General features: G+C 41.5%; 1 protein-coding gene across 6 annotated transcripts in view; it reads right to left on the minus strand.

The window, feature by feature from the left end:
• Positions 1 to 23,412, minus strand: part of klhl29 (kelch like family member 29) — a 264,330-nt gene that overhangs the window by 88,910 nt on the left and 152,008 nt on the right. For all 6 annotated transcript variants that reach the window (XM_005724914.2, XM_005724913.1, XM_005724915.1 and 3 more), the window contains one exon: positions 2,428 to 2,566. In XM_005724914.2, the coding sequence (XP_005724971.1) occupies positions 2,428 to 2,566 (139 nt within the window). The remainder of the gene's footprint in view (positions 1 to 2,427; positions 2,567 to 23,412) is intronic.

Consider the following 23,412-nt stretch of genomic DNA (forward strand, 5'->3'; position numbering starts at 1 on the left):
ACACACACACACACACACACACACACACACACACACACACACACACACACACACACACACACGTGATAAAACTTCAGCAGCACGCTTTATGTCAAGTCCATTTGAGTACGTACGGATTCACAATTTCAAACACACCCATACACAAAGGTGGTTTATGAGAGGAGGCAGGAATCTGAGCCGTAGTGAATGAGTTGGGCGAGGAAGGCTGGGGTACACGGCATCAAAGAAGCCTCTCTCTCTCTCTCTCCCATCTTCGTTTGACCTCATAAAGACGTGGACAGTACCGAGCCACGTGCGGCATCAGCATAATCCCAGAAAGTGAGCTGAGCGACACATGGGAGGCCGTAACTCGGTGACAGACGGGCCTTTGGCTCTCTTTGCTCTTCTCTGTCCGAGCTTGCGTCACTTGCTGCGAACGCCTCAAAGCCAAGTATCAAATCAAAAAAAAATCTCTGTATGTTCTTTAGATGCTTTTCATTCTCTTGTTTGTGCTCCCTTTCTCTCCCCTTCCTGTCAACTTCTCGCTGCCTGCCGATTCGCATTTCCATAAAACCAAGGTGCCACGTGTCTTATAAAATCAAAGACGGTCTCAGGGAAGCTGCGGCGTCATGTTCACGTAGCGCTGCTGATCATGACTTCATTACATCAAAGCAAAGACGTCTTCCAAAATTAACAATTAGTGTAACAAATTCATTAGATATTCTTCAGTCTCAAGTCAAATGAGAGAATTTCTATTTTAGACATTATCTCATGAAAAATGACAGTGTTATGACAATAAATCAAAGTAGTTTTACAATTAATTAACCAATTAATGAGAACTTACTCTATTAAACCGTCAAATTAAAAAAGAAAAATCAGACAAAGCAGGCAGCAGCAGGCATAAAGATGAGCTTGATGAAATTCAGCCTGCTCCTCTGGGAGCCCTGGGTGTCTTTCAGGGCCCCTGTCTTAGTGCATAAATGATCTGGCTACGTCCCAGATAAGAGCCACCGACGAGACAATCTGATAGACAGGTTGACCAGCATGGGGGCTTCAGTTCTATCCAAAGTCACTCCGGTCTCTCAGGAAGCTTCTCTGCTATTGTCAAGGTCAAAGGCAGACTGTGTCTGTATTTTATTCATGGGATGTGTGGCTGTCATGGAGATGAGTGGTGCTGGCGCAGACGTGGCTCTGTTGCTTTTCTACCTCTGGTCTCTCTCTGGTCTTCCTCGCTCCATCCTCATTCAGGAAGAACAAGTGTATCGGTGGTGAGCAAGGAGGCCGCGGCAGCAGATAAGCAGCTTCTGTGCTCTCTGATGGCCTCGCTGTGGAGGCAGCATGACTGCGGGGCAAAATGGCAAACCTCTCTAAGGCTTTCTAGCTATCGCTCGCGACCGCTTGTCTTTGTTGAGCGCTTCATCCCTAGCCATGCGAGCAAGAACACACACACAAACACACACACACACACACACACACTCAAAAACAACATCAAGGTGGCAAAGTAACTTTGGGTCCAGGGGACTCTCAATTATGCCGAAAGCACCTGCAAGGATTTGAAGTAAGGAGGAGGACATTAGGGATTCATGGTATTACCTCTCCAGGAAAACAATGCAGATACTCGTGCTATCAAACTTTACACAGTCATACTACATGCATGCGCAAACACATACAGAGAGATTAAAGCGGTCTGCACCTGACGCACTCTCACACTGACGACACACAGGCACAAGTATGCTGAGCGGCGAAACGAAAACACGCCCGTAAAGCCGGAATCAAAAACAAAAAAAGGATGCAGAATGAAGGGCGTAACACTGGGGGAATACTTGGATCAAAATCAAATGAATACATTAGTGAAGGATGGTGTTAACCTGTGAAAGTGGTGGTCTTAGATGTGCTTTTTGTCTCGTCCTTTATGACTCTGAAATGTCTTTTATATCACTCTAACCAAGGTGTATTAGCATATGAAAAGGCTGTTCTGAAATACTCAAGAAATCAGAAACGGAAAAAATATAATAGCATGGGAGGCAACAATCCCTCTGCTCACAGTGCGGCCACCCAACGTGGAGTTTTGTTTCTGTTTTGGCCCTTTGGTGAGTTTTAAAACATTCCCAGTCATGGAACATTTTCACTGCTCGTTAAAATGGAAATGTGGTTAAATTGCCCTACATGGGGAGGAAAGGTAATGATGAGTGTGTGTGTGTGTGTGAGGGGGGGGACTTTGTTTTTTCCCTCCACTTTCAGATACATTCATTTGAGTGGGAAGAGGAAGGAATGGCTGCTGGCCCTGTGCTAGGAACCAAAGTCTTCACACACCTGCAAGAGAGAGAGGGGAAGGGAAAAAAAGCGACACAAATGCGCCCTATGAAAAAAAAAAACAGATTGGATCAACAGCTGGTGGGAAAAGGGGGGAAAGGTGGAAGGTAAGGGGGTGGGGAAGCGAAGGCAAACCTTTTCACCAGGTCCTTGAAATACAAGCTGCAGGAAGCTAGAACATTTTGGTGGACTTCAAACTCTTTGCCTTCAACAATAATTTTCAGGTCTGTAAACTCTTTCGCTCTGCGCTGTTGGTTCAACTCCTTCAACATCTCTGTAGAACAAGAAAAAGAAACAGACAATGCCACATTTGGGTTTAGAGTTTTTCTTTTCTCTCTCATTTTCGAACATACATGTGCAGAAAAAAACAGCAACGCAACAGGAAAGCAAAAACGAAACAAACGCTGAAAAGTGCAGATTGTAGAACACGACACTTGCCGGTCAGTCTTAAGAAACAATGTTCATTAAAATGACAGAGAAGTAAAGATTTGTACAAACGTTTCAGCAGAATCAAAGCAAAGTACGGCTCTAAAAACAGGAAGCAGAACAGGGAGCTCACATATTGGATAGTGTACCAAGGAATGTGCATGCACGTGGATAACAGAGCTAGCAATGAGATCAGAAACACGGATCATTATGAGGAAACACTTGCTTGACTGTGTTTGACTTTGGCAAATTTACACTGCAGCTCTAGAACTTCAATGGAGAGAGGCCGAAAAGCTTCTAACACAGGCTGAAAACAGAAACACTGTCAGTGCATTAAATCATACTGAAATAAAAATTCTTTGGCTTCTCGCTAATGTCCTAGTCGGAGAGGAGTTGACCTTCAAATGCTGCTCATTGAGAGAACAACTGCTTATCCCCAAATCCCCCAAAACGCCCTTCTCTCACACAACGTCCAAGGAAAAGAAAAAAAATGCACCCACCCACCCGAACCCATGCTTGTCTTCATCTCTGGAAAGAAACACTAGGAAAAAAAAAACAACCCGTTGTGCTGTTAAAGGCCGCTGTACAGTGTGAGTTGTGGTGTAGCAGCGCCTCGTTTAAGCCTGGCCTTACTGTAGCGTTGGGTCGGAGGCGCTCGTTTCTCTGCATCTTAATGAGGCACCATGAGGGGTTGCTGAGAGTGAAAATCAGCGGGAGGCTAGCAACTTATTCTACAGCTTTAGGAGGGATAACCAACACCGCTGCGTTGTTAATCTCCTATCGAGAACGCCACTAAAAAGAGAACACTGAGAGCCAAACAGGCACCATAATGTGGAACATCATGATTATGGGTGGGTTGAGGAGTGGGGGGGAGACGGGAGAGCCGCCCTCTATACTGTCGCCTTAGCAATAACAGAGCCTGTGAGGCATAGTAAACACTTGTTTGGTACAAAGCACAGTCTGCTACATCCTCCGTTAAGAGTGAGAGATATACAATGATTTAGATGAAGAAAGGAGATAAATTCTCCTCGTTCTCGGAGCCAATCTGCACACGCTACCTTTGCAAACAAAGCGATCTGAACAATGGAAATGGTGAGTCACCTGTCAATCACGACATGTGTAACAAGCCCAAGAAGCGCGTGTTTATGAACAAACATGTGCTCAACGCAGCTGCGCAGCTGAGAGATGTGGGACAACGATCAGACTTATGATCGTACCGGTGACACACAAGATGAAATAAGAGTTCTTCTTCTTCTTTCGTTTTTCCCGAAAGAGGTCTGTGTTCACGCCTCAAAGCTGGGATTTAATTAACCTGGAATGACACTCGCCCCTCTCTTTGGCTAGAATATCTACTCATTTAGCTCCCTCCATTCTCCTGTCTGACACTGGGAGCTCAGCTCTGAATTAATTTGGTAGCTGAAATTATACAGTATAAAGACACATGACAAATAAGGTGCGATTCAGAAGCGTGCTTTGGTAAAAATCCTTTCTCTCCGAGCGGCGCATCCTTCAGAGTTATCGCATCAAGGAATTAATGGCCAGAAAGGGAATGACCAAGTTATTAAACTTGCTGAATACTAAATGGGGGAAGAAATAATGAGATGCAATTTTTTTGGACAATGCGTCTGGATGCTCAGCTGCACGGTTAGAGCGAGCCATACACACCCGCACGTAAACACAAAGGCTGCCATTTGCCTTGTCTTTCATCCATCTCTCTCCACTCTCCACATTCCACTCCACTGCTGCTTGTCAGTCGGCCAGCTATCCTATTACTGTGTGGGCATGGGCTGTGAATAGCGAATATACAGTAGTTTGCAGTTTGCATTAGTGAATTTCCAGCGACCGATATGGCTCTCACCTCTAATCAGCCGAACCACATACCATCCAGAATAGAGAACGTGAGAGGGGGAAACGGAGAAGTCCACTTGTCAGGAAACAATGGCCGCCTCCCCCTGAGCCATGCAGATACACCTGAATGCCTGATGGAAAAGCTAATTATGGTGTCTTTAGGGTGGACTGGTGAGCGCCCTCGAAACAACTCATCACCACCGGGGACCATGAAACTGCACATGGCGTCCCCATTCTCAGCTTTGGCTTGGAGTGTGGTGAGGCAGAGCCACTCTCAATGGAGCCACGGTATCTTTGAATCACCAGACGTCTCAATACTCTTTAGGACTGTCAAGCTCTGTAAGACAGGGTGGCACCAGATGGGTGAAAAGGTGGTTTGAAGAAAGAGGTATAACGCGCCATAATTCCCGAGCGCAGCGATCACGTGTCCCCGCCCCTAAGTAATTCACTGTAACAACAGTACTCTTCACCGGGGTTCGTGATTGGCAGACGCACCGTGTTGGGGGTATGAACGGTGCCAACTCTGCTGTTCAGCCTAGTAACGCTACTGTCGAATATCTCCGCGCTGTGGCCAATGGGGTTCACGGGTGTGATTTCCAGTAACCTATCAGCATGCACCGCTATAAGGTGTAGTAAACCACCGACCGGGCTGCCAATAGGCAGTTGTTAGGGGGCAACTCAGCACACCATTGGTTGCTGAACTTGGAGCCATTTTGGGGTCCTACATGTATTGTACATGCACCTTGCAGACCCACCATTTTGTGTTTAAACAAAAATATATTTTTTCAGAAGCATCTTCTTGCATTATTTTCTGTTTGTTTTGAGTAGCCTGTCGGCTCCTTGAGCTTCTGCTTGCAATTACCTAAAAACTCAACGGCAAAACTGAACATGTACCTCAGTAAAACGGCACAAAGTGAGGCAGCCATTGTGTGTTTTTCACAGAAACTGCCTTGTATTTATTTCTCCTGCCAAGAAAAAAAATCGATAAAATGGTTTCAAATTTTGAAATTTAACTCACAGTTATTTACACCTTTTTATAAAAATCAGAGTGGATCAAATATTCCAGCGTTCGGCTCTTACAAATATTATTTTGTATTATTATGATGCATTATTTTTGATGGCTAAGAAAGCCAGCGATGTACCGACAAAGTGGGACGAAAAGAGTAACGATGAAACAATTTTTCCTTGGGGGGAAAAAAAGACAACAACATTGAAAAGCCAGTTTCCCAAAAAGGGTGAAATACAATATTTACAATTTTTTACCTACTAAGTAATAATTCGTGATATCAATGCTGTAAGTAAACATTCAATCGTTCACACGTATCTTTCCATTGATTCAGATTCTTGGAGCGTAGCAGAACAGACACTGATGTGTTCATTCTGACCTTTTTGTTCTTTTTTTTTAAAACTTTCAACAATCAATTCCCACCAACACTCGCAGCTTAATTACCCAGAACAAACCATGCTAGCAGATCAATAACTCAATGTACATAATGCCATAATCATCATCTTTAGCTTTTGCATTTTTTTTAACTAGAGGCAGTGCGTCATCATTTTCCTTTGCTAAAATAAATGACTTTTTATCTCCAACATGACCACAAGATAAAGCTTCTTTTAGCACCGTGTAATGACAAAAACGTACAAATTGTGGGAACCAATAAATTCATTTAATTTTAAACACTGCTGCTGTTTTTAATGCATTTTGAAGAATTCCAAAAACTATTTTGATAAACCAACCGCATTAAAAATAACCAACATAAATAATGTAACCAATATAAAATTAAAGAATTTATATCAAAGTGCTTTCAAGGTAGAAACATAATTTAATGACTACCTTTTGGGGAAAAATATTAAATCGGTTATAGTGACAAATAACTGCAAAAAAATCTATTTAACCTCCATAAGAATTTTAAATCAAAACTGATTTGCAGGATAAAGTAAAGCAACACACACACACACACACACACACACACACAAACACAAAGGACTGAAGTAGATTGGACTGAGGAAGTCTGATCAAAATGGGCTTCCTTGTACAAAAGCCTTTTGATAAGTAGGGATGTTTGAGAAATTTCATTTCAAAGAGAGACACACAGCAGAATAAGAACAGTGGGCCAAGTACACGGTTCATAAGCACACAAAGAAGCTCTTTCCAAGCAAAAAGCTTTCACAGTTTTTGGCTCCATCAAAAATGTCTCACCATCGAAGAGAACAGAATCCCTGCAACCCTCCAATAAACACAACGACAGTGTCAGGGGGAATTAAGAAACGGGGTAATTAAGAATGAAAAGGAGAGCGAATAAACGATCTGATATTAATTGTGTGTTCATGGATTGGTGCGTTTTTGTGACATACTCCAAACCACTGCAGTGCAACATGAAATATTTAGGGGAGAAATAAAAGCTGTTTTCCTCTCTGACTTTGACAGAGTAAACACTTTTCAGTCTTTGTGACTGCACAAATTAAATACACCTACACACAACATTTAAAGCTAGAGTGATGGTCAAAAGTTCACTGTCAGCACAAATTGTTGGGCGATGTTATAATCTCTGTATTGTAAGTTTTAGGACCCGAGTACAAAAGCCAAAAAGATTCACTGTTTGTAAGAACATTTTCTTAGACTGATATATATTTTTTCCCTTCGTGGAGCCAAAGCTTGCTCATTTAAATTTTGGTTATATATAATTTAAAAAATGTAAACATACATCAAATTTTTCATGTTGTTGTTAATTTTTTTAAGAAAAAGCATCAGCCTGTGTTAATTTAAGCAAAACTAAGAGAAAATGTAAGTAAATATTAGGATGAAAAATAAATTAGAATCTGTATTAAATTCAATCTTCATGTTCAAATATTACATTTTTACAATATTATATTTCAAATACATTTTTCCTTCTTAAAAAAGTAAACAAAGGTCTTTCTTTCAATAACTGCTGCTAGCTAATATATCATGTTCATTGGATATTAATATGGTCCAACAATCAATTTGGTCATAAAAAATAAAATGTATTCTCAAAAAATATTTTTTTTAAATCTAGGAAAACTGCTTTACACTTTAATTACTTTAGGAAATACATATTTTTGTGATAAAAAGTGATAAAGTTTGTCTAAATTTATTAAATCGTTAAAATACAAACATGTAAGTAAATATATCTTCATATATGTTCATTTTAATTAATTAATTAATTTGTTTAAACAAAATGTTTCTGGTTCATTCTCTCGTTTTAAGAACGAACCAGAATAACAGCAATAAAAACAATAACAGTTCAAAATTTAAAAATGTTTGATTTCAGATTAGTATGTTTAACAGATGGAAAAATATTGTTTTCTTATTTTAAAATTTAATACGTCCAAATTCAAAAATGTGGTATTCCTAGAATATTTTTAAGAAATTTGTTGTGTTAGAAAAAACAAGTAATTTTTTCTAGCACCATCACAAAATAAATAAGTAAATAAATAAATACAAAACCTCAGTGGCCTCATTTAGTGTTTAGCAGATACACAACTTCATCACCACCATCATGATACTAAGACACCATCTGCAAACTAAATAGTTATACATAAAAACCATCAAATGTCATGTGTAATCCAATCCAGCTTGGGTCTTTTTCAAAAGCTATTTCTTTAAACAGTCTCTTAAACATACCTCTAACAATCACCGCCACATTCATTTCCAGAGACGTCTCAACTTTTTGCACCTACTCCCAGCAAAGCAGCTCAAGCAAATCTTCAAGACCCCTTGAGTCTCTAGCTGTCCTGATTTCAGCCTGTAGGAGAGCAGTGGCACCATATAGCCTTGGAGAATAGTCCATGATGAGGCCGCTTTGCTATTTCCCTTGCTTGCATCTGGTGAACTGAACTGCTGGAGTCCCAGCACTGCTGCTAGCAGGCTTGGACTGGGCCGGGGGGAGACATCACAGCAGAAAAAAGGAACCTGTACCCCTCAAAGACGCTGCCTGAGCCTTTGTTTCCTTCTACAATAGACAAGCCAAAAAAGACCTGGAGTAGCATAAAGCTGCTCTGTCCTGCACGTTATATTCTAACCTCCACGTATCCCCTCTGGTCCAATACACAAGTGCAAACAAACAATTGGCACCAGCAGAACTAGGCTGAAGCAAATACAAGTACAGGCTTAGAAGAGGGAGAACATAAACAACAGGCCCTGGAAGCATCCACTGGCCTGTTGTAACAGTGTGACAGGATGTCAGGCTACGCTCTTCTTGTTCTTGGTGTTTGTGAAAACACAAAAAAGTCTCTGGTCCTGGCTGCTGTAGTGGCTTCCTCATTAGCCAGGCGAGGGGGGACAGTAAATGACAAGCGGTCATACCCTGGTTTTTAATAAGGTGCTCTTGTTTGCTGTCCACAGGAGAATCCTGTGGACAGCAAACAAGAGATCATCATCATATCCCTTCCTTCCTTCAGGCGTTGCAATATCGGGTCATATCTGCTCTGTTCATGCACACAGATGTGGAAAAAGTTGCCAGTGACACAGCTCTGAAGCCAATAGAATAAATAACACATAAACAGCTACTTTCAAGTCAAACTGGATATAGTTCACAGGAGGTTAACATTTACATTCAGTGCTGCAGTTATGACATTACAATTCAAAGAATCTCCTCCTTGCCTGATGCAGCTACTTCAGCTACAAGAAAAAAAGATTTTATGGGAGGACGGTTTCTGTTCTCCTTGGAGGAAGTAGTTGCCTCAACTGCTGTGAGCTTAAGCCTATTCTTGCTATTTACTTTACTATATGCATAGTAATAGAAAATAGAACCACTGGGAGGTTCTGCTGATATAAACATCAGTTAACAGGGCACACATTTTTAGCAGGAATACTCCTGGTGTTAAAAAAGCAGTCCATCAAATTAGTATCAGAGTGAAAATCGACGAATTTAAGAGTCGATTTTGAAATGGGAGCGCTGACAAGTTTCTCTATTTCACTTTGGTAAATGAGAAGAATAAAGCAAGCAAATCTATCTTCCCCTTTGCAATTAATGAGACTAGAGTGAGCTCGACAACAGATGCACCACAGGATTAACTGGGACATGACTTATGTTCCAAAATAATTCAAAGGAGAGCTGAAATCATTTTAAAAGGAGCAAACAAATCACCTCATGGTACGCATTTTCATTTCCTACTGAAATAAAACTCAGAGACCCTCTGCAGTATCTGTTATAAAATTGCAAGAAATCTTGATCCCAACCAAAATCAGGTCTGAAGACCTTGCAGTGGTACAGAGATAATACTGGCTCTGTCGATACCTGTCAAACAGTCGTGTCAGATAACACGAAGGCCACACAGACTCGAGGAGGAAACGACAACAACAAAGCAGGTGTAATAACTTCAATGCTGGTGTAAAACCATCCAAGATGTATATAGATTTATATTTCTTATCATGTGTGTGTGTGTCATCCCTCTACAGGGATATATCACCAGCAAAATGCTGGGTGATAAGCATTTAAAACATTGGATTAAATCAACTACAATTCAAATACCCTTTTTTACAGCGCGGTGCCAACCTGCTAATGAGGCAGTCCTAACTCTAATAAAGTGCTTTCTTCATACTTTCTTTCTCCAGAAAGCAGCACAGAAATGAAACGTCCACTGAACTATACATGCTTAGAAGAACTCTTTTCATATTTAACCCTTTACAGACGGAAAAATATCACAACATCTGCCACCTGCTTTGTCTTATCGATCCCAGCGTACCATTGGAGATTCAATATTTTAAAAAGTCTCGACATATAGGATGAGCTGATGACAGCTTAAAAAAAAAAAGGAGGGCCCAAGTAAGCCTACTAAGGCTTTGGTTTGATTTTTAGCAAGTCTGACGTGCCAACACACGCACAACTCGGAGGCAACGTGCTGCCACGACTTAATTCGTCGCTGAACCTGAAGGACACCAGCTGTGACAGTGTGACGTAGAACCGTGCTCCGCGCCATAAATGTCACATCTCAGCAACGTGGACGTCACAGGAAAGCAGAGATTTCTTTGATACTTTCACTCCTCGCCGGTGTGTTTCAAGCAGTCCGAACTGACGGTTCCCGTGTTTCCGACATCACTTGAATGCTGGTTGGTTGATGCGTTCGTTGCTTTACTCAAAATGCCTTATACAACACGAATACTAGTCCATAACGAAGTAAGCGAGGCAAAAAGATGAGCTAATGAGATGTGATGAACAGTGAATTAAGTAATAATTATAAAGTAATTAGCTAAATTAACTGTCTCCATATAGTAGGAGGTGCATGTGCTTTTGTGTTTTTCCTCCGGGAGCAGGCAAAGGTGTGCAGCGGGGATGATTCACAGTTACAGGATTACAAGCTGAATATATTCAGTGTAGAGAAAAATTCTTTCTGTTAAAACGTTCTGCATTGTTCTCTTTTGTTTTGCTCAGCAGATGTATTTACATTTATATTGAGGCACCAGCCAAGCTCTTCCACAACAACAGCCCCTGAATGGACAATTTGGATGGATCAATAGGTTCATAACCCCAGAGGTCTCAGAAGTCACAATTTCCAATACATTTGTCACTTTCCTTTATATTTACACCACAGCTTGATCCTGTAAACTTAAGGCAAGAAAATCCAAAAACTTTTGGGAACAGAGATAATAATTCCTTTAGGAAAATACATGCTTGTAAGCTTAAAGAAAAGCTCACCTTTTATCGCTCAGTCCAAGCTTAAGCCTTGAAATGGTGGCTTGGCTTATTTGTCACAATGCCAAAGAGGCAAAATTCCAACGTGAGGGGCGTTTTGTTGTTTTTTTTTAAAGCAGCATGTGAAAATGCAAAAGCACGCTGCATCCTACTGTATCACAGATTAGCAAGCATACTGCTTAAGCATTACGGAGGACGTCATTGTCAAACTCGGCTCGGGGTTGAGTAATTCACCCGCGCCGTAACAGATGACATTGTCATTGTGCAAAACACGCAAAGAGGCCCTCGTGCAGCCTTGCGCATGCAGATGCACGCATGCAGATTTACAGTCGCACAAATACACATCTGCGCACTCGCTCGACTTTAGGCGAGACAAAGTCATGAGAGAATAATCCTAATAAGAATGTTGTGCTTATGAGGAGTTGCTGGCTGGTGTAGATAACATACTGTATGCTTAGAGGGGATTTGATTAGAGCTGAGTGGGTGTGCAACACTTCTCCATCTTCCCTTTTAATTAAATTGCTAAGTTATTATTATAGAAATTGCTGCAAGGACCAGGGTCCTATCTAGCCCGAATCATAAACCTTGGTAGGAGAAAAAAAAACAAAACAAGGCTTATTGGGTAAAATGAATCATCTGGACACGGCATTTGCATATCAGCATGAATGGAACCTTTCGGGAAGCATCTGTGCAAACCGTGTTGCATTTGTGCTTCACCTTGAGAGGGTTGACTGAGCATCCGAGTCCACCCCCTCCCCAAGTTGTGCACGTGTCACACTTGGTCACATAAATGCAGGTTTCTCTTAGTCACTTCTGCTAGATCGCCAAAGTTCCAAGCACTCACCGAGAATGAGATTTGACCTTAAAGGACATCATGACTCAAACAAATACCAAACTTGTCTTCAGGCCCTAAGTCAGGTAGTCTGTCCACTCTAGTATTTCAACAGCTCAAGTCTGAGTTTTCACCAGAGTGGAACTTTTATCCCCACAGGCAGAAAACATTCAGAATATACCATTTTGTCTTTTAAAAGTCAGTGCAGAGCCACCTAAAACTAAAAAAAATACCCCATACGTGAACACTCTTTCTCAGTGCAGTTTACTGAGCACTTTAACAGGTAATGATTGAAGGGAGCACAGCCGGTGATTACAGAGACATTACCAACAAGGTGTGCTGTGTGGAAGTTGAACATGTCAGCGCCATTACAGTGACAATCCAGGGCTGTGTTTGAATTGCCCACTTATTCACTATAGATAGTGCGCTGTGTGACGAGTCAGCCCTTTTGTGTATCTGTCTGAAATCTCTTCTGCAAGTTTCATCCAGTATAGCGCACTACAAAATCATCCCATGGCACACCGAGGAATAGCATATATAGAAGCTTTACACTGCATCCATGGACCATCATGCATTGCAGTCTGTTTGAGGATAAAATAAGAGGCATCAGATATGGCACTAATGTGATTTTCTTTCCCGATTAGAGTGTCTGGTGAGCGTAACACTCCTCGGTTGTCTAAGCCGTGCGGTGTCTCCTTGGTCCCAGCAGCATGACTACATAAACACAGACATATACTTTTAAATGCAGTCTGGAACAACATTCGAGACACTTGGGTTGCTCAGTATAAACTGTAAATATGAGTGACATGTTGTTTAATAGGTTATTTATGATGTAGCTGCACACAGGCTGTAACAGCAATGGTGCTTTTAGTCAGAGTTACTTTGATGTACTGGAAAGCTTTACAAGGCTAATTCAAAATCAGCTGAAGTGACATTTCTCAATGTTTTTGTAGGTAGACAGGGTTCACCTGAAGCATGTAAATACAGTATGTGTTATCACTCTTTATTTAAATGTTGTAGTTTTAATTACAACATTTGTTTTAGTTAACTAGAATAACCTTTGCAACTACAGTGGCATAAATTAACCATCAGTGAAACAGTGGTCAATTCAAACAGAGCCAAGGTGAAGACAAAGGACGGGGACGTTAAACTCATTTCACATCATCGACCACGAACAGAGTACTTTGATCTTAAGTGGGCCGGACCAGCGAAACTCCCCTAAGTTTTAACTCTACACTCAATCCCTGAGATCCCATAGTATAAGAAAAAGGTGCAATGTCAGCAGTATGTTTTTGTACATGATACAAATAAATGCTGCTGCAATAAATGAAATGACTCTTTGGGCTTAAACTGCAAGAAATAAATATATAAAATTACAGCTCCTTGCCCAGACTGTCCTGTAATTATAAAATGGAACATTTTTGTTAATCTCACAGAAAATCTGCTTTTCATAGAAGCAAAAATTTCAATAATAGATAGTGAAAAAATATGAACCTTTGTGTCATTTCATTTTTAATCTATTGCTTAATTACTCGTATGTAATGAATGACCATGGGGGAGGTCTTCATCAGCAGGAAAATTCATGAAAATACAGTTTAAAGTCCAAAGCAGCCAACCAGTGGTCCAAACTGGAGTCTATGCCAGGCCGATTCTGCACCAGAGACATAAATCTACACTCCGTCTTGTCAAATGCATTCTCAATAATCTAAGAAATAAAATCCCAAAAACCTGATCCTGTTCACCTTGATGCAGCAGTGTGTAAGTGGAAGAAACGTTTCATCACTCAAATGCTTTCTTCAGTCTCTTACTTTATTTTCTTGTATTGCACCTGCGAGATGAATGTAGCATAAAGCAACTCGAGCTCTCTAACAGAGCGACTATAAAAAACTATTTTAGGGGATCTCCCAATATGTCAACGACAAAACCTGAGCTACTCACTTTATTTACACATTTTCAGCCTCGAGATGTAAGCTAACTAAGACTGCGTCGCTCGAGTTGAATGACTGTTGCTGAGGTTTTACCACAAAGTTCAGCTGCCTTGACAGTAAGGCCTAATAACAGCAACACAAGTGCACAGTTCTGGATGAAGAACTCCTTCAACGGCAGCCAATCGGAGCCATTGGGGAAATAAAATAGTATGACTGCACTTTAAATGCTCCCTAGAAGAATAGCTGCGAAGTTGTTTCACGTTTTCCCGAGTACAGATATAGAAGTACAAACGCTATATAAAGTGCAAACTCCACTTAAGCACTCGTTAAAAGTTTAAAGTTCTCCTCCACTGGCCCGACTGCAGCCGGTGGAGCCCAGCAGGCTCCACCGGCTGAGCACAGATGCCAGCGTATGCGTGACAGAGTCCCGGCTCGTCTCGCACCTTGCTCTTGTTTATGAGTTTGGCTCGTGGGCCTTCTTTACAAGCTTTGTGCATGGGTGTTACTTTCCTCTTTGGGCTACATTCCTTGCAGGTTGCCTCTGAAACAGCAGGACAGTAAGTAAAAACACACAAACACGAGGAAAAAAAAAATCCCACGCCACCAGTGCAGCTTAAGATAAATGTCACATCTCCCCCTGAAGACAGAAGATGTGTGTTTACTGGGTAACTTTGTGAAAGTCATAGCAGTCCAAGCAGAAAGGTTAGTGGCGGGGTTAGGTTGTATGTGGGAGTCTTCTCGGCAGACTGCACGCCTGGGATGAGCCTCTGCAGCCGACAGTGGAGTCAGGCGAGTAATCTTCGCATTTCATCAGATTTTTTTTCTTCCACCCAACCCTCCCCTCGCTGCTTTCTTTCACTCCTCCTTCGCTTTCTGTTTCCACCTCCCTCCTTTCACCTGCTGTCTCTCCGGGGATTGAAAACAAATCTGTGAGGTGACTGGAATGCCCCACAAATTCTGATTGTGTCCAGCATGCTTGAATGCTTACAGTATGTATGGCTGGTGTGCCCTTGTAAAGTTGTAATCTAACTTTAAATCTCTAAAGCAACACTTTAAAAAAAATGGTTTTAATCCTACATTCTAGAAAGTTGCATTGCATAAGACAAAAGTGGCTGTATCTGCGAGCGGGCACACAGACTGCACTGTAGTAGAATAATGATAATAATCGACACTATAACTCAGAGCTGCAGCCTCTGGGAAAAAATAAATAAATAAAAAAAACATTCGGTAGACCTAATAAGGGAATGTCGCGCTGCGGCTTCGGCATCTCACAGTGTTCGATCTTACTGCTAAAGAAGGCTATCAAGCTTACACAGAGCCCCACTAGCCTACAAAGATCCCTTGATTGCAATGCAGGCCATTATCGTTTGTCTAAGACACAGACAAATTATTTATCTTTACATGCTAAGACTGCTGCTAACTCTTTTGAATAATGACTTGGAGAGGGGAGCCATTCTTGCTAATGTCTGGTCTTGTCATTAGTATTTATTAGATGCCCCGCATGCATTATCTAGCCCATTTAAAAGTTTCTGGGTAAGGAAAAAACTTCGACTCCCCACTCAGATAACGGAGCACATGGTGAACATTAGCAGGCTAATGCTGCTGAACTTCTTCTGGATTCCTTTCCTTTTATTTATTTCTCTTTGCTGAGATGTTGCAGCGCATCTGCCGCTGTTTTTGGAGTTCGTCCCCGTTGCAATTACGCCTTCTCATTAGAGAGAAACATCCGTTATTGACTAGCTTCCTGGTAACATCTGCTGTGTTTACACTCGGCCTCATTGATAATGTATTACCGCCTATTTGAAGGCTGATGTGCGGGATAACGCATCAGCATTTGACTTTTGCCAATTAATCCCGTCACGTCACGTAAGCCTGCGATACGAGGCGCTTGATATTCAAGCCCATTTGAGGGTGTAACCCTCACTCGGGTTGACTCTGCTTTACACACAAATTAATGTGCTTCCCCCATAACCAAGGGCAGTGAAAGTTTCAAGCTGGTAAATGGCACTGCTCAAGTTTGAAACCTCTCCTGAATACTCAATGCGTGATGGTACAGCTTAGAGGAACAGAGTGCCACACGTCTTCACAAACCCAGGCAGTGCATGTGTTATGTGCATGTGCATGTTCTGAAGCCTGAAATGAAGCCTACAAGTACATATGACAAGTTTCCAAACAAGCCTGAAACTGGCCTCCTAATTCTTTCTTAAAAAATAAATTAATAACTATAAATTTGCTGTACAACTGTGAGTGTGTTGTGCCAATGGCTGCCTGGGTTATCTCCCACAATCCTCTCACTGTCCAAATTGTTAGATTAAGTGTTGATTCAGAGCTGCCTGTAGGTTTAAATGAACAGAGTAAATGTCTCTAAGTATTTACAATGAAGTGATTTTTCCAATAACTTGGGGATTTTGAACCTGCAGGGGCTTCACGTGACTTTGACCAAATAACAACAAACAAAAAACCTGAACCAATTATTAGAAATTTAACGTGTTCGTTCTTATTGCTTTAAATTCCTCGTTACGTTTTACAATTGAGAAATTGTGTAAATTACACACTGAATTAAAAAAATATCAATAACTAAAATATGTGTTGGCACCTGAGCCTCAATAAATCAAATCAAATTTAAACAGCGATGCTTAATAAGGATGAATACACATAAACGCCTTTGAGTCCCTGTAACCATGAACTAAAGTAAAAGGAACTGTTGAAAATAGCGAATTTAACAGCACGTGGATTGATTCGTTTGCTTTCACTACCAGCGTGGCTGGTTTACCAGCATCCTTTACCTGCTGCTGGACTTCAGTCTGAATTTAACTGAAAATTGGCTTTTTAAAATAGTTAAACATTTTTTTTTGCTATTAAGATTGCTAGTCCTAATATTTCTTATAAAAGTATTCAACTTTTATTTCAATTTATTTGCACAAACGCAGGTAGCACCCAAAGTGGGCGGTAGAGCTTTACAGGAACTCATTCAAAGTCGGCGTGAGCACACTAATAGATTTCTTTCCTCTACTGCACAGTTGCTCAATTTTGATGTTAATAAAACAAACATATTTTTATTTGTATAATAATTTCATAAATGCAAAGTTAAACATCAAATAATAATAAACAGCCCACTGCAGAGTAGTCATATATGGTAAAGATTTTCATTATTTCCACACGTCATTGATGGTGACAGACTATCTATACTTAAAAAGCTCCATACAAATTATTTTTAGTAAAATAAAGAAAACCACTCATAAAATGTTTTTGTTCGAATATTGCCGACCCCCTACGCTATCCTGTCCTTGTTTCGCCTCTTTGGATTTATAGCTAATTAACGGAACAGACGTATACGTGACTACCAACTGTATCTTATTTAAAACAATAGAAAAAAAATGTTTCAACAACAATTTTTTTTTAAGCTTTTATTTTAGCCATTTATCCATTCTGTTTGGGCTAAGCTTTTTCAGTGTTTAACCATTAATTTACATACATAATGCATACAAATTTGAACAGCTTGTTTATTTACAGGATTCTAACCATTCAACCATTAATTTAAATGGTTGCCTCTCTGCTTGCAAGGACTTTTTTCCTCCAGCACTTCAGTTACAACACAAACTGTACAGAAATGCAAATAATCACAAAACTGTATTCAGATAATTTATTTGTGCTTTTTCCCCCTCTCTGTTGTTGTATTCTTACTTTTAATTACGCAGAATGATTTCACTTCTGTTGAAGAGTAACAAGCAAAAGCAACAAGCATTTCAATTCTCTAGAAAAAAACAAGCTTCAGGCTCAGTGGAAATAAACAGGGGACAAAAAAAAGAGGCCGTGTCAAAAACCTTCAAAGGCATTTTTTTCAATTCAGTCACTGACGATTTCTGATTCAAGGATACGACCCCGTCACTCAGCATTTTTTGCAGCTGTTCCACTTAATGGTATTTTATATTATTTTGTAGTTCGTTGCAAGTTAAGGAAATTCATATAAACAATATGACATTTTTGAAAGTCCTTTAATTTTAAATAATGAATAAACATGTTTTTAAGTTCATTTTCAGGTTATTTATCAGCACAGGATTACAACAACAGCGTGGACACAAACTTCTTTTAGCTTTTAGTTTTTCGTGCCCTCGCCTCTTTGACAGACGAGCTACGTGCTAACCTCGAGCTGCATTAGATGATTTACATGAAGATCTATAAAGACATCAAATGAAACATAAAGTGCTTAACTAGCCGTCTGAGGCTCTGACCAAAAGCAAAAGTTTTTTGTTAATCTAATAAGGCGAAAGAGACAGTTTGATTGGGCGTTTGAGATGAAAACAGCCATGTGACACTCGGTCCAGCTGTCAGAGGCAAATGAGCAATCTGGGCTTACTGGGCTTTTTCCCCCCTCTGCGCTCTCTCCTCTTTAATCCCTTCTTCTCTTAAATTGTCCTCTGCTGCTTTGCTAACTGAGGCATTACTGGGATAAAATAAATAAATAAAATAAAACAAGGCCATTAGAGAAATGGCTAACAAATCGAACGTAAGAGGAGTAAGCAAAGAACAGAGGGAAGTGGAAAAATCGCAGAACAGGTGAGAGGGAGGTAAACTGATGAAAAAAAAAAAAAGGGGGGGGGGTAGGCTATAAGAGGATATGAGGAGGAGGATGTTAGGGCAGTGGGAGACCCAGGGGATGATACTGGGAGACAACAGCATGGTGAGAGGGGTGTGTTCAGGAGTGGAAATGGAGCCGAGTGAAAGAAACAGACATTTGCAACGAAGACGCCGTGTGGGAGGGGAGGGGGAGGAGCTGAGGTGGTTGAGGAGAGAACAGAGGAAAAGAGGAAGGTGTAGATACGGTGTCCCCCCCTCTAACTGTGGTACGGAGCTGGGCGACGGCTCCTTGGCTGCACTGCGCCTGTGATTATGCATGTAGCAGCCAGGTTTGTCAGGCTTCGGGTCCCGCCAATGCACCGCCGCCGAGCTTTATCTCGAAATCCCTGTGATTAATGAAGCTGGTGTTACGTTCTGTATGGAGTAGGTGGACGAGGAATGATCAATCTTAATGAGCTATCTACTGTCCCTATATTAACTGTGGGGGGATATAATGTATGGAGAGCCTGGCGGGGCATCTCTCCTTTAAAATACGATAACGAGGGAAGAGGAAGAAGGAGGGCGAGCAGGTTCGCTTCCAGCCGCTTATGACACACTGCCGCCGCTCACCTCGCGCTTCCTCTCCTCCTTTTTCTTCTTTTGGCTCCCTCCTGAGAGCTGGAGCTGTACTAGAAACAGTTAAGACAGCTCAATGGATGTCATCCTTAGCAAAGTTAAAGAGACAGCGTCAGGCTGCTGCCAGGCACACACGAGGAGGGGTCTCCAGAACTCCCCTGGCGTTCCAAAATGAGATGTTTGAGTCAATATCATTAATACGTGGCCCCCATATGGACTCGTGAGCCAAGGTTAATTTTAAGCATATCACTATAGCATTGCATGTATTCATTTAAAAGAAATAACTGCACACAATGTGCCTAGAGTGACTGGAATAATTTCCTCTCATTAATAATTTGGAACATTTCTAGTTTCCAGCAGAGCTACCTCAACTTAAGGAATGCCATGAAAAAGAGAAGGAGGAGCTTTCAAATTCATTATATATTCCAAGCTAGGCCTGCTTTGGAATCACAATAACTCCGGTTCTGCTTTAGCTAATCCTGATGTGGATAGCTTTAAGATAATCGGTCCAGCACAACGCCACCAACGGTGATTTTAATTAAATTGCTACTGTTGCACGGACGATGATCTGAGTCAGCAAACAGGAAATGAAATCTTAACGAAAACCACGACTCTTGCATTATATTTGTCTCGGAGAAAGTTGCGCTTTTTGCAGGAATTTCTAGCGGGTAAGGGTGGAGAACCTCAGCGAACGAAAGAGAGATCGAGACGGAAAAAAAACAGGGGGAGAAAGGAGAGGGGAGGGTTTAATTAATGTGCTCGCTATGATTAATGGTCTCGGTGCGGCTATCACAAACTGGCTGTGTTTTTAATAACTGGTTTGAGCGGTCTGTCGTGATAGGAGTACGTTCTTGCGGTTGATTCAAAATAAATATTTATGCATCGCTGCAAATACTGAAAGCTTCAAGTCTACTGCATAAACGGAGCAAAGACGAGTGGACAAATATGACGAGCAGTCACGTGAACAGATCCTGACACATCTTTATTGCATCCACTGACATTAGAAGCCAGTAAAAAGTCAAATCAAGCGCTACAACAGGATGTCAGGTTGGATCTAACCTTCTGGGTTAGATCCTTGTTTTCCTGGGAAGTCCTAAGGAAAACAAGGAACTTATTTCCCCTGAATAAACAGCAGCAGCATGCACAACCCGGACTTGTAAACAGTCGCTATCTCGCTAATATGGTGATCTGTAACGTCCTTACTTAGTGGCAATATTGCAGCAATAATGTGCCAGAGAACCAATATGCAAGTGGACAGTAATGCTGCAGTGCCAATATGCTCAGACCAAAAGTAAACAAAGGCAAACACGTAATTAAAATCTTACTCTGCCCATGGTATGAATAAGGCAGATAAGGGAGATGAAATGGTCACACGAGAGGAAAGATGGGTCTGCCCCGGTTGTGAGGCTGGGCCAATCGTGCTGTAGCAAAGTAAAACTCTGATCTTAACTCAACAAGACATCTTAATTGCATTCACTAGCAGTTCCAGAGCGGCTAGGTCCCCAGATTACGCTTGATGTGAGCTGACTGGAAGATGAACTTCCTGGGCAGAGAAGAGGCCGGGGTCCTGCCGATTGTGTGCGAGAGACGGTGGAGGAGGCTGACTTACAGCTGTTTGCGCTACGCCCTCGCGTGCATATGTGCATGTAAAGGCCTGGTGAGGCGGAAGGAAGGTTAAAATGATGTTTGACATCACAAAAGAGGTGTACGGTATACAGGGCACACTCAGTGAGATCTTCAATCTCTGCTAAAGCCCCCAAACACATATGGCAACCGTGCTTCGTGGGCTCACTACCATTAGCCGTTTACCCACAATAACAGCATATTTTCAAAAGCGACAGAGCGCCGCGCGACCGCAACACAGCTCCCAACAGCTGTCTCTGCATTTGTTAAGCTACAAAAAAACACCATGAAACACATGATTCGAGTGGTCGTCACGGGTAACAGTGACAACGTCACTGAACACAGGGCTCAGAACTAACGGCTTCCTGTTTGATATTAATGTGTTTTTCTTTTTTAAGTCACGAGTTGCCTCTAAATGGTGCTCAATCACATTTGCAGTGAGCGGGTTCATCCCTGCTGAGCTCTGCACTAGCTTTTCCAGGCTGATATTCATCAGGGCAGCCATCGATTTTAATGACTTGGTCAATAGACACACACTGACTCCACTCCCAGCATCTCCCTCATGCTCACTCGCTCTCTTTCTCTCTCCTGTATGCATCTCTTTTTACTTTCACCTCCTTCCGTGTGCCGATTTTCTTCCTTTTTTTTTTATTACCATCTTTATAAATAATGTCAGTCACTCCCGATTCCTGCACTTCAGAAAATTTCCTTAACAGTTGTGACTGCTGAGGCTCAAGATGCAGATGTTGACAGATTATTAAAAGCGGAGAAGCCGTGCGAGATTCTGGTAAAAGTGCGATAAAATCCACACTTGAGGGAAACAAAGAGGAGACAGGAAAAAAAAGAAGCGAGGAGAGGGTGGTGTGAAGGAAATTAACAACTGGCAAGAAGGTGTGGAGTTTGATTCGTACGCTATGACAGGCAGGTATTATGAAAAAGCCCTGCTGTGGATGCAGAAACCAGGTAAGGCCGATCATAACCCGGTGACTGGCATATCTCAGTAGGTGATGTAGTTAAAGCTGCCGCCGCGACGCGCTGTGTGGATCTTCAGCCGCACACACACAAAAAGACAAGCGTACGTCACGTCCACGTATGCTCCGTACTGTAAACAGAAATGCAGACTAACGCGCAGACACGCACACACATAGGAGCAGAGGGAGAGAGAGGGGAAGACAGTTGTTGATGTGCCCACCGATGCAGAGCGAAGACAAATTGCTCGCTTTGAAGGCAAAGCCAAATCAAACACAGAGTGTGATTTCTGTCACTGGAGTGTTTGGCTTTAAGGCTGTGAGGCTGACATCTGACAAAACATGCACGCAGTCACGCCCAAGAAGTTGGGCACGTGCGTATTCACACACGCGCACGCACACACATGCACATAAGGCCTGTTGTGAAGCTGGATTAAGGAGGAAGAGCTCTGTCAGCTCCTCCACAATCCAGGCCTTTGCCATCAAAAAGCCACAAAACCTTTTCTGCACATCAGTGCTTACCAGCATTGTGTCTGGAGGCTTAAACTTCTTTAAAATAGAGCAACGCAGTCTTTTTAAGTAGTGGCTTTACTATTTCAACTGGGTGTTCAATATTTCATCTATAAAATCTGCAGACGCTGAGCTGGGGATCGGACCACAGATCACAGCATGGTTTCTCAATATGAGAATGGACATATTCCCCAGGTTGACGCGTGCTTTGCTTGCATGACATTACTCTTTGAACATCTGAAAGGAAAGCAAATTCTGCGTGTGTCGGGCAAACAGCAAAAGTTCTGAAACCTCATTTATAATTCCTTTGCTGAAATTTTTACCACGATCTTTAACAAATATGAGTGAATTAGCATACTTGTTGTGTGTTAGTTCTAATAAATGTCATAAATATTCATTTTTAAAAAATACAAAGTAAGTAAAGACCATGTGTAAATTTGGGAAAGTGGCATTATTTCATTTGAAGTCTGCGTGAACGCTTTGACATTTGCGGCGGTTTTCTACAACCATTTCCAAAAATGCTGGGATGCTTTTTGAAATCTAAATAAAGCTGCAGTGTAATAATTTGCAATTCAAATGTTGAAGCAGAGAATTTCTTTTTAAATTTGTCCAGTACAACATTTAAAAAAACAACAAGAAAAAAAAACAGACATGAGGCTATAGAAGGGATCACTGCATGGTGGAAAACCTCCAAAAAACATTATCAGTAAACACATGCGAGCTAAAATGTCACAAGAAAAAATAAAAACAGAAATAATATGAGCAGTTAAAATGTTTTATTTGCTTTATAAATTATAGATGTGGCATCCTCCAGCCTAAAGAAGAAGGTTGTTATCAGAGAACAGCTGGTTCTGATGTGCAGTAGCGCTCACGGCCTCGGAAACTTCCACCACCGAGGCTAAAGGATACTTGCAGGATTTAGGGCAACATGTTTTGGTATCGATCCCATACCAAGTAAATACAGGGCCAGTACTGCTGATCCCAGTACCCAAACTTTTAAGCTTAAGTAGGCAGAAACAGTGAATTATGATTTATGAAATCATCATTAGTAGGGCTGGGCTATATCATACCGTTCACGGTAATACCGGTGTAATTTTGGGCAACGATAGGAAAATGAAATATCGCGATAGAATATGGGT

This window comes from Pundamilia nyererei, unplaced genomic scaffold, assembly GCF_000239375.1.
Source record: "Pundamilia nyererei isolate P.nyererei 1_Seehausen unplaced genomic scaffold, PunNye1.0 scaffold00013, whole genome shotgun sequence".
Classification (NCBI taxonomy): Eukaryota; Metazoa; Chordata; class Actinopteri; order Cichliformes; family Cichlidae; genus Pundamilia; species Pundamilia nyererei.